The sequence below is a fragment of the Sinocyclocheilus rhinocerous genome, unplaced genomic scaffold (assembly GCF_001515625.1).
Source record: "Sinocyclocheilus rhinocerous isolate Xijiao unplaced genomic scaffold, SAMN03320098_v1.1 scaffold24, whole genome shotgun sequence".
NCBI classification, from domain to species: domain Eukaryota; kingdom Metazoa; phylum Chordata; class Actinopteri; order Cypriniformes; family Cyprinidae; genus Sinocyclocheilus; species Sinocyclocheilus rhinocerous.
The window spans coordinates 1,143,170-1,155,442 of record NW_015647124.1 but is presented as its reverse complement, the minus strand read 5'-3'; the positions used below and the strand labels follow the sequence as shown (position 1 = coordinate 1,155,442).

At 37.5% G+C, this 12,273-nt stretch overlaps 2 protein-coding genes across 5 annotated transcripts in view; one reads left to right on the top strand and one right to left on the bottom strand.

Moving 5' to 3' along the window:
- The window catches only part of LOC107708937 (TBC1 domain family member 12-like), a 28,065-nt gene extending 18,670 nt beyond the window's left edge, over positions 1 to 9,395 (bottom strand). For 2 of the 4 annotated variants that reach the window (XM_016513304.1, XM_016513307.1), the window contains exons 1-4: positions 9,001 to 9,395; positions 6,537 to 7,413; positions 4,438 to 4,549; positions 882 to 938 (exon numbers count right to left, since the gene is read on the bottom strand). In XM_016513304.1, the coding sequence (XP_016368790.1) occupies positions 882 to 938; positions 4,438 to 4,549; positions 6,537 to 7,413; positions 9,001 to 9,004 (1,050 nt within the window). In that variant the 5' untranslated portion in view covers positions 9,005 to 9,395. The remainder of the gene's footprint in view (positions 1 to 881; positions 939 to 4,437; positions 4,550 to 6,536; positions 7,414 to 9,000) is intronic. The other 2 variants (XM_016513305.1, XM_016513306.1) reach the window with 2 other exon arrangements.
- A 1,026-nt stretch (positions 9,396 to 10,421) lies between these two features.
- drd6b (dopamine receptor D6b) lies at positions 10,422 to 11,726 on the top strand. The gene has a single exon (XM_016513267.1). The coding sequence runs from the start codon at positions 10,422 to 10,424 to the stop codon at positions 11,724 to 11,726; it is 1,305 nt and encodes a 434-aa protein (XP_016368753.1).
- The last annotated feature ends 547 nt before the right edge of the window (positions 11,727 to 12,273 follow it).

Sequence of the window (12,273 nt, the reverse complement as noted above, 5' to 3'; positions counted from 1 at the left end):
CGATGAGCTTTGTAAAAATTGACGCGTTTCAGAAAGGCGGGGCATAGAGGAGAAACAATAATGTACAGTATGTTGAAAATAATGTGTTTTTTAAACTTTAAACCGCATAAACACGTTTCATTACACCAAATACACAAAATAATGTTCTTTTTAGCAACATCATATGACCCCTTTAAATGATTTCAAATATCAGTATTCAACGTTTTATGTTTAAAATATCAAAACATTATTCATGCATCTGTAACTGCAAGTTAAATGCATTCATGTCCCTCTGAGCTGCATTAAACAGTGTGTAAATAGCTTCTGTGTTCCCTCTGCATTGCAAAGATGAATTTTGTTGATACTGTAACAGCCAAAACGTCTTATTATTGTATTTGACTTTATTGATTAAATGTAAGAACCTGATGATAATCTGAAGATAATGCACACTTTTAGAAAAAAAAATGGCTTTATAAAGGTAAAAATGCCCATAAAGTGTAAAAATCAATTTAAACTTATTGGACAGGATTAATTTCTCTCACTGCTGTGAACTGATCACCATACAGAATATGAAGAATATCAAAAACTTTAGGAGTCAACTGTCCACCGCAGTCTTTAATGTACCAGCGCAACACACTCAGCAAAATATCGTCTGATTATCGCTATCGATAAAATCCCAGAAAATATTGTGATATTATTTTTTGTCAATACCGCACACCCCTACATAAAGATGAGTAAATGATTTCACTATCCTTTCAACACAGCAAATGTTACAGCACTAGTCAAGCAGGCATGTCACGTGATGTGAGAGTGGTTGAAATGACCGATGGGAAGTGAAGGCGTACAGCTCTGTGCACAGAACAGACATGAAGGAGAGCTCAATTAGAAACCAAACATCATACCCCTGAACTTAAGAGATTGGGTGTAGATACAGATGTGAGATTGCCTGGGTTACTTTCCTGAAGAGAGAGCAAAATGAGAGAAATACAGTACATAAACCAGATCCCGAAGATAAGAAATAATGGCCTGGCCTTGAAAATTGTGCTGACTTGACTGGTTTCATTGGTAAAAGTGCTTGCGGCGTTTATGCTGACATGATTTAGTGGTGGATAAATCGTGACAGCAAGATTTGCTGTTTACTGAATGGGCTTTATTCTGACTGGATCCGTTTTTCTTCTTATTTGTGTGTTGTTTAAATCAATAAACAGAAGGAAATGAGGAGTTTGGCTGTTAGTAATCTATGAGAACGTGTAGAGAACCGTGTGTGCGTGACAGAATATAAGCGGGGCAGAGATAGCGTGAGGCCGTGCATTAAATAAAAACATTGGACGTGCATTTCTACTCCCTAAAACATGCGCTAACCTATCAACGACCTTCTCGGGTTTTCTCCTAAAAACACAGACAGACTAATATCCTGAATGGAAATGAAGCCAGCTGGACTCCACGCACTGCAGCCGAGCTCGATCCAGCCCAGTTCCTACTCTAGCTGCCACCCAAACAGAAGACCAGGCCTCAGCACACACACTAACACAGTCTCTCAGAGAACTTAAAGGTATTGACGTGTAGTTTGCCTAAACGACAGAAGTGAAACTTGTATAAAGGGGTCTGGTGAGATTAGATAGCACCAAAAGCAGAACTGTTTAACTGTTTTTTTCCAGAGTCCAAAAATAACTTTTCCCCCCCGAACCTTTCAAAAGCGGTCTACAGTAGGGCTGTCAAAAAAAAAAAAATTGGAATTTCGAATATTCATCGAAATTAAAATTAAAATCCACATTCGAATGCAAAATCGTTGCATTCGAATTTTAGGTGTGCGTTAAGGAGGCAGCCTTATCAGTGGCGCACGAGATGCGATGACGATGTAAGTGTCGTTGCATTATAATGTTTTTGTTAGCCTATCCAGTTGAAGCCACTAGATGTGGCGGGGCTGCGTTGTTAATTACAAATATTGCGGGAAAAGAGAACATCAATGCGGAGAAGATGTTGTTTACGTCAAAACTGAAACCAAGCTGTTCACACAGAATGCATATTTCGTGCATATTCTAGAGGGAAATCTATTACCGTTGCACTCGCGTCTCGCACAAAAGAGCCGCATATTTAGAAAGCCATGTAAAATTAATGCAAGTTCAACTTTGAAAAAACATATCTCGAGACTTTATGGCGGGGGTTTTTTCCCCTCCCACTGCTACTCGTGTTTTTAAATGAAAAATGTACTCTGTGTGATTGTCTTTCGCTCCCTTCGTATTAAACTATGAATACATACATGATGCTGTTTTGTTTATAGTTGTTTAAGCAACTTAATTAATTATAATTGGTTTATAAACATTATTTTAAACGTTATGCACATTTTTTCACAGATAGTCATGTTATCTTATGCTTTGAAGAAACGTGCATTAGTAATATTTTGATCGATGCGCCCTCTTGTGGCCTCAGGAGAGAATCCAAAAGCTTTTCTTCACCCTAACTGAAATTATGCATTTTAAATTCGAATATAATTCGAATTTTGATAATATTTAAGTACAAAATTCGAATTTAGTTTTTCAGCCATTTTGACAGCCCTAGTCTACAGACCTATGTATTCTCACAGTTTTTTCAGCTCACCTATCTAGTGTTTATTTTTTTTAGTTTGCTATTATTTTTGTTGTTTGCTTATGTATATGTATGAACATTTTTAACCTATGTCTTCATATTATTTTTTTCTTTGTACAGTGACCTTGAGCTTGGGAAAGGCATTTTATAAATAAAATATTATTAATATTGTTTTATTTCTTACCCTTTGAAACTATTTTTTTCTTCTTTTCTTCTTAAAAATACATGTATTACAAAAAATATGTTTTATAAATAAATAAAATATATGTTTTTTCAATGACAATGGAATTATTTATCAGTTTTTGGAGACAAAAAAGCCAAAATTCTATAAACTTCTAATAATAAGCTAGATAAACTTTTGATGGTAAATTTTCCACTAAGGTAAAATTTGTTGGAATATGTGCAAGGTGCAACAGATGTTTTCTTCAGTAGGCGGTTTGATTTGAATCACTCTTTTTGGATCATGCTTGTCTCATAAACAGCCAAATTCCATTTAATACATTATTTCCATTTAAATATTGTTCATATTAATATATGGCAGCCCTTATGAAAAACAAGTGTGCTTAATTGTATTAAATGTGCATATTATTTAAATAAAAGGCCACTTAACCGTAAAGAAAGACAGTACACTTTCCTGATTAGATTTTTCTGAACACACTTAAAGTCACCATGAAATCAAAATTTAAAATTCTTATTTTTTTAATAGAATACTGTAGTGTTTATTATAAATAATTTATCCGTGCACTTCATAATTTTTTTTAAAATTCATGTGCCCTCGTAATCTTTAATCAAAAACATTAACCTCCCCCTCAAAATGACTCCTCTTCTCTGCCGGTCACGAGCTATGGCGCAAGGACGGAGCTAGAGACGTGAGGGGTAAATGCTAGGATAAACGACAGGGGGAAAAGCTGAAGCTAATGCTTCACTTTATAGCACTGACACCAGTCATGAGGGAGTACGTTACCCCTAAACATTGAAAAAATATAGGGATATTACGGCAACATTACGCTTAGGACATCGCAAACTAATTTTTTGCGTGCACTGTTTAGGCATGTTTTGTGCCATTGATCGTCGTCGTCATCCTTAAATAAAACATTTATTCATGCTTGGGTGTCAGCTATGAATCCAGTGGAGAGAAATCCCCCACCACTAACTGCAAACTGGCATTCAGATCTGCCTCCATTTTGTTAGCAACGCCCCAACTTCCAACGATCCAATCAATTCCCGAAGGACGAAATCAAGTCCCGCCCTCTCATTTCAGATGCCGTTTCACTCGGATATACTGTACGTCATGGTAGAGAAGAAAAGATAATCGCAACTTCCGTTTCATGCCGACTTTAAGTACACTTCCAAAGTGTGCACTTTGTAATAATGTCAAATTAAATGCTTTACATTGAAGAACATATTAAGTTAGTTTTAAGTCTTTTGTCTTGATGTGTTGACTAACATGCTATAAATTTAACTGTACTGTAGTGTGTTATTCAATAATTACATTTAAAAGTTAATATATTTTAAATAACTAAATTGCAACTTCATCACAGTAATTACAAATATATTTAAATACATTTTCATGGCATTTTCAGCAGTATACTTTATTCACTATTTTTCAAAGAAAATAGAATTATGAAATGATATATAAAGGAGCACTTAAGTCCTACTTAAGTGGGTCAAAAAAGCACTGTAAAGATCAGCTAAATGAATTTAATATAAATGTAAAGACTAATACATTTTCATGTAATTGCAAAATTATCAAGAGGGTAAATTTTGATTTCATGTTCACAGAAGCGAAAAAGAAAAACAACAAACAGCTATTTAAAATACTTATAAAACAGTTTTATAGATACTCTCAATCTGAATTAGGTGTGAACAGACCTGCTGAATGGTTTTGGAGTCTTTGGGAGGACTCTCTCTCAGTGGGACCTTTCCAAACAGTTTCCATCCTGGTGCACTCTGGGCCTCCCTCTGCTTTCTGGAGAACAGACTTCTGCCAAAGATATCATCACAGAGCATCTGTCAAAACCTGAAAACACTGCACTGACAATGCACAAAAATAACTGCAAGTGCACAAGCCAGTTCTATTGGCTTAACAGCATGAGCTTTAACAAGCATTGTAAAATATGAGGAAATTCATAGTTTAAGTCTGAGCCAGTCAGCTCAGTAACCGGAAGGAGACAGAATCTGTCAAAACCTGTTTACTTTTGAAGTGTTACGTGTTGAAAAACGGGATTGAATTCTTGAAGAGAAATATCTTTTGAGAAGTTTCTTTGTTGAACCATAATACACTGACAATTTAAAGGCATAATCCAGCTAAAAATAATTAAATATTATTATCATCATTTACTTACGCCTTGTCATATTATTTTCCTTGTTCCATGAAAAATCTAATAATAATAATAATAATAAAAGTGAAAGTGGATGTTGATTTAATAGATTACAAAAGGCGAGTACTTCTATGGCACTTTTATGTCCTTTTAAAGTTTGGAAATATAAATTATCAACCACTTTTGTTGCATGAAAAACAGCTTATTAAAATCTCTTTGTATTTTTTGAAAAAATAAATAAATAAATAATAATAATAAATAAATAAATATATATATATATATATATATATTTAAAATAAAAGAATTAGAATAACATGACAATTAGTATATCACAAAATTTTAATTGTTGAGCAAAATATCCCTTTAAATGAACAGTACAAACATAAAAATAAAAAAATAAATATTATCCTATATTATAGTTATTATTAACTTTATTCTATGTTTTGTTTAAAAAAAAAATTCACTACTTATAAATATTTGAAAAAAATCCTCATGACTGTGTGTCAAGGTCAGTAAGTCTTTCATGCAGTGTGTAATGTAGCTGTATGTGAATGTAAACGATCTGCAAAGTTGTAAAGCTGAAAGTGCATGATAAATAAAGTTATTGTCTCCCAAAAGAAAGAACCGACTCTGAACAGCTTAATTGAGTCGTCAGTAATTCGAATCCCACTTCTGTGACGGCTACACATAATAACACATTTTGCATAATGCCCGTCTATGTTCTACGTTGGCCGGCCGCGAACAACTTGACCCGTCCTCAAACACTGTAGCTTGTTCATGTCGAGAAGACGCTGTGAAAGTAAATTCGTTTTATTTTTATTTTTCGAAAGATTAGGCTGTAAAGAATCAGTGGTTAAAATGTACTTTTTCCACTGTCCCACAGCAGTACAACCCCAAACTTTTTTTGTGTTCCCGTCATTTTACTGACGACTGCTTCTCTAATCTCAGGGAGTTCAACGCGGGATTCACAAAACGCTTGCTCTTGACAGATGAGCTCAGTACCCAGTTTATTTGGATCAGCTGGCTCCACTGAATCACAACCTGTAAGTATGATAAATTATGTTTACAGATGTTTATATTTTCTATCGAGCGTTCAAAATACGCAACTATGGCAATGGGCGTATCGTTTACGACACGCGCTGTACGCAGTAGACCAATCACAACAGACTGAGCCATCTGACCAATCAGAGCAGAGTAGGCTCAGGGAAAGAGAGAGACTGAATCTTAGAACTGCTTTGAACAAATCGTTTGAGAATCATTGGAAAATGAGGTGATATAAAATGAATATTTTGAGAAAACGAAAGCGTTTTTTGATCTTGCATGCATGTAAACCTATTGTAGGAGACTCCCAGAACAATATTAGGAATCTTAAAAATTGCATAATAGGGGCACTATTAAGATGTGTATTCATGGTGTAAAGAAAAAGTTATCACTTTTTAACTTTTCTTGATATATCAAGTTTTATAAACCATATACAATGACATTAATACATGGGCATGCAATTTTTTTTGTTTCTCTTGTCATTAACTCCTACATCATCTAATTTTCTTTCTGATAGCCACAATATAATATGTACCTGTGAATTATGTTTCTCATATTTAGCTAAAGCAATATTTTTTTATAAAGCAAAATTGTATAGAATGATAATACCTGTTGAAGATCTCAGAGATGCCGTGTTTCCTTTGACTGAGAGTCAGATCTGCGACAGCAACACTTAACACACCAGGGATGTTGTCTGGAGCGCTCTGACGCCGACTGATCTCATAAGTGTTCCTGGGTTTCAGACTCACGTCCGTGAAGATCGAGTCATCAGGTCTATCTGATGTGGAAAAGGTCTCGTCATCATCCGGACTGAGACGAGCAGAGTCAGTGTTGAGGAAAGTGCTAGAGGAAAACGTCCTGAGAGAGTGTTTCGGAGTTGACGGACTGGCTGAAGAGTTCCTATCCAAAGATGGGCCGCCTTCAGAACAACTTCTGGTGTCATTAAACACTGCATTTTGGGCATTTAAACAGTCTTCCGAGCTGGTGGTTCTGTCTACAGCTGCATCTTGAGGTGGTAGCATAGAAGAAATAGCATCCAAAGCACCACCTCTAGAGCCTGCTGAGAGCTCTCCATTTGCAATCACATGATCACCCTCTGAATTCAAGTAGCTTCCTGCAGGAAGAGATGAGTTAGGATCGTCCCACTCAGTCAATTTATGTGCACTGTGGCCTCCATGTCCATTTGGGAGCTTAGTGCCACATGGCTGGGTATTGGTCTTATCACATGACTCTGGAACTTCGTGGTCCTTGATGCTCTGCAATTGGCCTTTCTCTCCCTGCGATGTTCCACTATGGGAGAACATGCCTTGCATTATGCTCTCCTGCCTGTCTATAACATCTGCGATGCGTGGAGGTGGTATGCCTTCCTCGGCACCCCTGCCTCCAGAGGAAGATGACTCCACCATCAGCTTCACAGGAGAAACTACAGAATACCCACAATGCTCGGAGATGACACTGCTCTTCTGGACCCCACTGGGAGGATAACCTAAAAATAAACCAATCTGAAAAGGTGCTTTGAAAAAATACACAGTGAAATATTTTGCTACCTACTGTAGAAGACAGCACTTTAGGGCATGACAGACATGTTTGAAACATTCGAGTCAGTGTTTTGGGTCATCGTTTGGAATGTTTTATTCACTATTTTAGGCATTAAAGATCATAGATGTTTTGGGACATTTGAGTCCGTATTTTAGGGCATTACAGAACATTCAATTCAAGCACTGATTCAGTATTTTAAGCATCACTGGACTTGTTCAATTCAGAGTTTTTGAACATCAGAATGTCTGAAATATTCTATTCAGTATTTTGGGCATCATAATTGCGTTTGTAACGTTTGAATTGAACATTTGATTCAGCAGCTTAGATGGGCATCAGAATAATGTTTTTAACGTTTGATTTGCTAATTTGTTGAATCATTAATTCCATTTGGAACGTTAAATTGGAACATCTAATTCAGATTTTTTTTGAACATCATGATAGAGTTTGGAATGTCTCATTTTAAAAATGAGCTTTGCTGAACATCATAATCACATTTAAAATGTTCGGTGCAGTATTTTGGATGATAGAACATCCCATCTGAGCATTTGATTCAGCATTTTTAGGCCTTGTTGAACTCTAATATTCAGTTGAGTTTTTTTTAACATCATAATGTTTAGAATATTCAGTATTCAGTATCCTGATTCAAACATTCGATTCAGTTTGAAAAGTTCAACTCGGTAATTTGTTACATCATAATTCTATTTGGAACACTGAATCGGAACATCTGATTCAACTTTTTTGAACAACATGCATACTTTCAGAAAGTTCGCTTCAGTACAATCGCATGCGATTCAGTACTTTGGCCATTATTGTACTCGAACGCTCAAATTAAATTTTATGAACAACTTCATAACGTTTGGAATATTCTATAAATCATTTTGGGCATCATAATCATGTTTGTAACATTTGATTCGAACTTTTGATTCCGCAGCCTAGCTGAGCATCAAGAATTAAGCTTGGAAAATATAATTCAACATTTTGTTGCATTTATTCATTTATAACGTTGAATTGGTACATCCAATTCAGATTTTATGGAATACCATAACAGCATTTTTTTTTTTTATTGGAACGATTTAGAATGATCTATTTAGTAATTTAGGGTGTGACAGAACATTACATCCAAGCTTTCGAGTCAGCATTTTAGGGGATCACTGGACTCGAATGTTCACTGAGGGTTGTTTTTTTTTAACATCATAACTTTAAGAATATTCGATTGACTTTTTTGGCATCATAGCCGCGTTTGGAACATTACCAAACATTCGATTTAGTATTTTGGGCACGTTTGTAGCGTTTGAATCGAACATTTGATTCAGCTTTAGATGAAATGAGCATCATCAAGTTCAGAACGTTTGATTCAGCATTTTGAGGTATGACAGGCGCGTCTGGATAAAAATTCAATTCAGAACATTCAACGCGTGTAAAAAGTCTATAAATGCTGTCTAAGTAGCCAGCTCAAAGTTTGAGACACAGATTATGCATTACTGTCAAAACGCATTATAATATATCAGCAAGTGCATCCTGTAACGTTACATACCCATCGGCCGCAGCCCAATTCCTGAGAGCGGCACAAATGACCTCTACTGTAGTCCTCTTTTAAATTATCCAGTGAAGAATGTTGCTATCTCTCATATGATGGAAACATGTATGTTCAAGCTCATCCTCAGTCTTTTCCATCTCGCTCAAAATCCTCTTGTGGTTTGACAGCCGAAGCGCTGCAGTTCAGTGTTGTAGTACTCCGCTCTTCTTTCATCATGACACCTATTCAGACCGTCCTCCAACATATTAACAGGGTAAATATTAAGAGTACGCAAATATCGTGAGTTAACAGACATGGCCGTTAAAACATCAACGCTTTCCCGTCTCAGACCGGCAGCTGACCGTATCCTGACCGTGATTCGAAGCCATCTTGAAATTCCAGTGACGTCATTCGACGCGTTACTAACAGGAGAATCCACGCGCCCCCTGCTGGACATATTCAACAACATGCATTTAGATGACGCAGGCTGCACATATAAATAATGTACTGCACAGACACAGTAGACACGCACAGATCAAATGATTGCACAACTGCAGAATTATTTGTTAATCTCACATTAAATTGTGCTTCACAACTTTAAATTTCACATACAAATACATCTGTTCACAGCAGGCCGAAACTAGTCACTTTTAATTTACCACAAAAAAAATTATTATTATAAAATAAATTAATTTTTTTATATATATATATATATATGAAAAACATTTACTGCAACATATTGTTTATGCAAAAAGCTATTGTGAAACACAAAATAACTCGTGAAAAAGCAAACTTGTAAAAGCTCAAATACACTAACTATTATAACTATTATGAGCTATATAAAACGTGTGACAGCTTGCTTGACATTTATCAAATCTACTTTCACTTGATGTATCCTAATGTGATTTCATTGTGTTCATTTGTTCACACTACAACTACAAAAATACAATGATCAATTTGAGTTTGGAGCACAGAATTTTAGATTGATCTATAGATAGATAGATTTATTCATTTGGCAGACGCTTTTATCCAAAGCGACTTATAGTTGAGGAATAGCTACAACAAGCCATTTTCCATAAGATAGATAGATAGATAGATAGATAGATAGATAGATAGATAGATAGAACCATGTTGTAATTGAGGTAGAGATGCTTTCTATGTCTTTTAGAATTTTCTTTAACTCAGTGAGCGCACTCACTCTCAGTTATGTCGTACTCCTCTCTCTCTCTCTCTCTGTGGCAGACTCGAGGTTTTCAGCAGAGAGAGCGCTGCCCCTTTATTCCCTCTTACGCGCTGCTATTCAGCAGGAGCACGGTGGCACTTTGCAGAAAGAAGACATCGAGACCTTTCGGAAAAGAACTTCACTGGAAAACGGAGAAACTGTGACGTGAGGAGCCACCTGAATATGATCTATCAGATCTGGGTCCAGAGGAAGCCCCATGGAGAGCGATGGTGCTGAAAGGGACAGCTCCGGTGTGGGTGTCCGCGCGCTGACGGGCTGCGCTCTCTGCGCGCTCATCCTCTCCACGCTGCTGGGGAACACGCTGGTGTGCGCCGCCGTCATCAAATTCAGACACCTCCGATCCAAAGTCACTAATTTCTTCGTCATATCCCTAGCAGTTTCGGATCTCTTCGTGGCTGTTCTGGTCATGCCGTGGAAGGCTGTCTCTGAGGTGGCCGGCTGTTGGCTCTTCGGGAGCTTTTGTGACACTTGGATAGCTTTCGATATCATGTGCTCAACGGCGTCTATACTCAACCTGTGCATCATCAGTTTGGACAGATACTGGGCCATCTCAAGCCCGTTCCGTTACGAGCGTAAAATGACCCAGAGGATAGCGTTTATAATGATCGGGATGGCGTGGACACTTTCCGTCCTGATCTCTTTCATTCCGGTCAGACTGAACTGGCACAGGGCTGAGGATCATAACACGCCCTTAAACCTCACTTTCAGTTCGGAGGACTGCACTGCGACTTTAAACAGGACTTATGCTATTGCATCTTCACTTATAAGCTTTTACATCCCTGTTGTAATCATGATAGGAACATATACGCGGATCTACCGAATCGCGCAAACGCAGATCCGGAGGATCTCCACTTTGGAGAGGGCGGCCGGGCACATGCACGACTGCGCGAGCGAGCAGTCGCTGAAAACCACGTTTAAGAAAGAAACGAAGGTGTTAAAAACGCTTTCCATCATCATGGGGGTGTTTGTGTTCTGCTGGCTGCCCTTTTTCGTCCTCAACTGCATCGTGCCGTTCTGTGACCTGGACACTCTTGGAGACTCTCTGTGCGTGAGCAGCACCACTTTTAACATCTTCGTGTGGTTCGGATGGGCCAATTCATCGCTCAACCCGGTCATCTACGCGTTCAACGCGGATTTCCGCAAAGCCTTCACCACTATTCTGGGTTGCAATCGACTCTGCGCATCTTCTGCTGTGGAGACAGTGAACTTCACCAACGAGCTGGTGTCCTACCATCACGACACCACTCAGCTCCACAAGGACGCGCAAGACGCTTCCAACCCCCAGTGCCTGGTTCTGGTCCCCGGTCATGGCGAGCACGTGGACTTACCTTTTGACAAGGTCTCGGTCGTGTCCGATTCGTCTCGTATCCAGCGGAACGTGCTGCTGCCCGCCCTAGAGCAGCAGGAGGGAGAGATGGAGATTTCTCTGGACCTGATGCCCTTCACCTCCACAACACTGAGCGACTGCTGCGGGATTCCAGGTCAAATTGAGGAGTGTTGATCTCATTTAATTTCATACGAACCTTTTTATAGCATCAGAATTAATATGCATAGGACATGATGCATTCGTATACCACTCAAAAAATATTTAGGCCTAAATTTAAGAAATAAGCATTTGAATTGCATAAAAAATCCCTATCCATTTGGACTACACAGTTTGAACATAAACATGAACTAATACATGTAACTAATGTAATTAATGAAACAGGTGGTCTAAGACTTATTTCAGTCCAAAACTTATTATTAACTATTTGCTTCCATTTGATTTTATTTAAATATTCATATTTTAATGTATGTGTTGAAATAGCTTCAGCACCATAGTATCGTAGAATCAGTTTAATTTAAACATTTAAAATATATGAGCATGTTTAAAATATGGTGGAAAATACTGAGTTATGAGATTGCAAGATTATATGAGATTGCAAGAAATTATTGATTATACATAAACCTGGTTGTGTATTTAAAACACATTCAGTTAATTATTGAAATGGTACCTGTTTCTCAGAATAATTTGAAACTGATATTTTAGGGTAAAACACTTTGTCGGA

Bases quoted from the DNA above. Each gene is read 5' to 3' on its own strand.
- drd6b (XM_016513267.1), top strand. From the start codon at position 10,422: ATGGAGAGCGATGGTGCTGAAAGGGACAGCTCCGGTGTGGGTGTCCGC.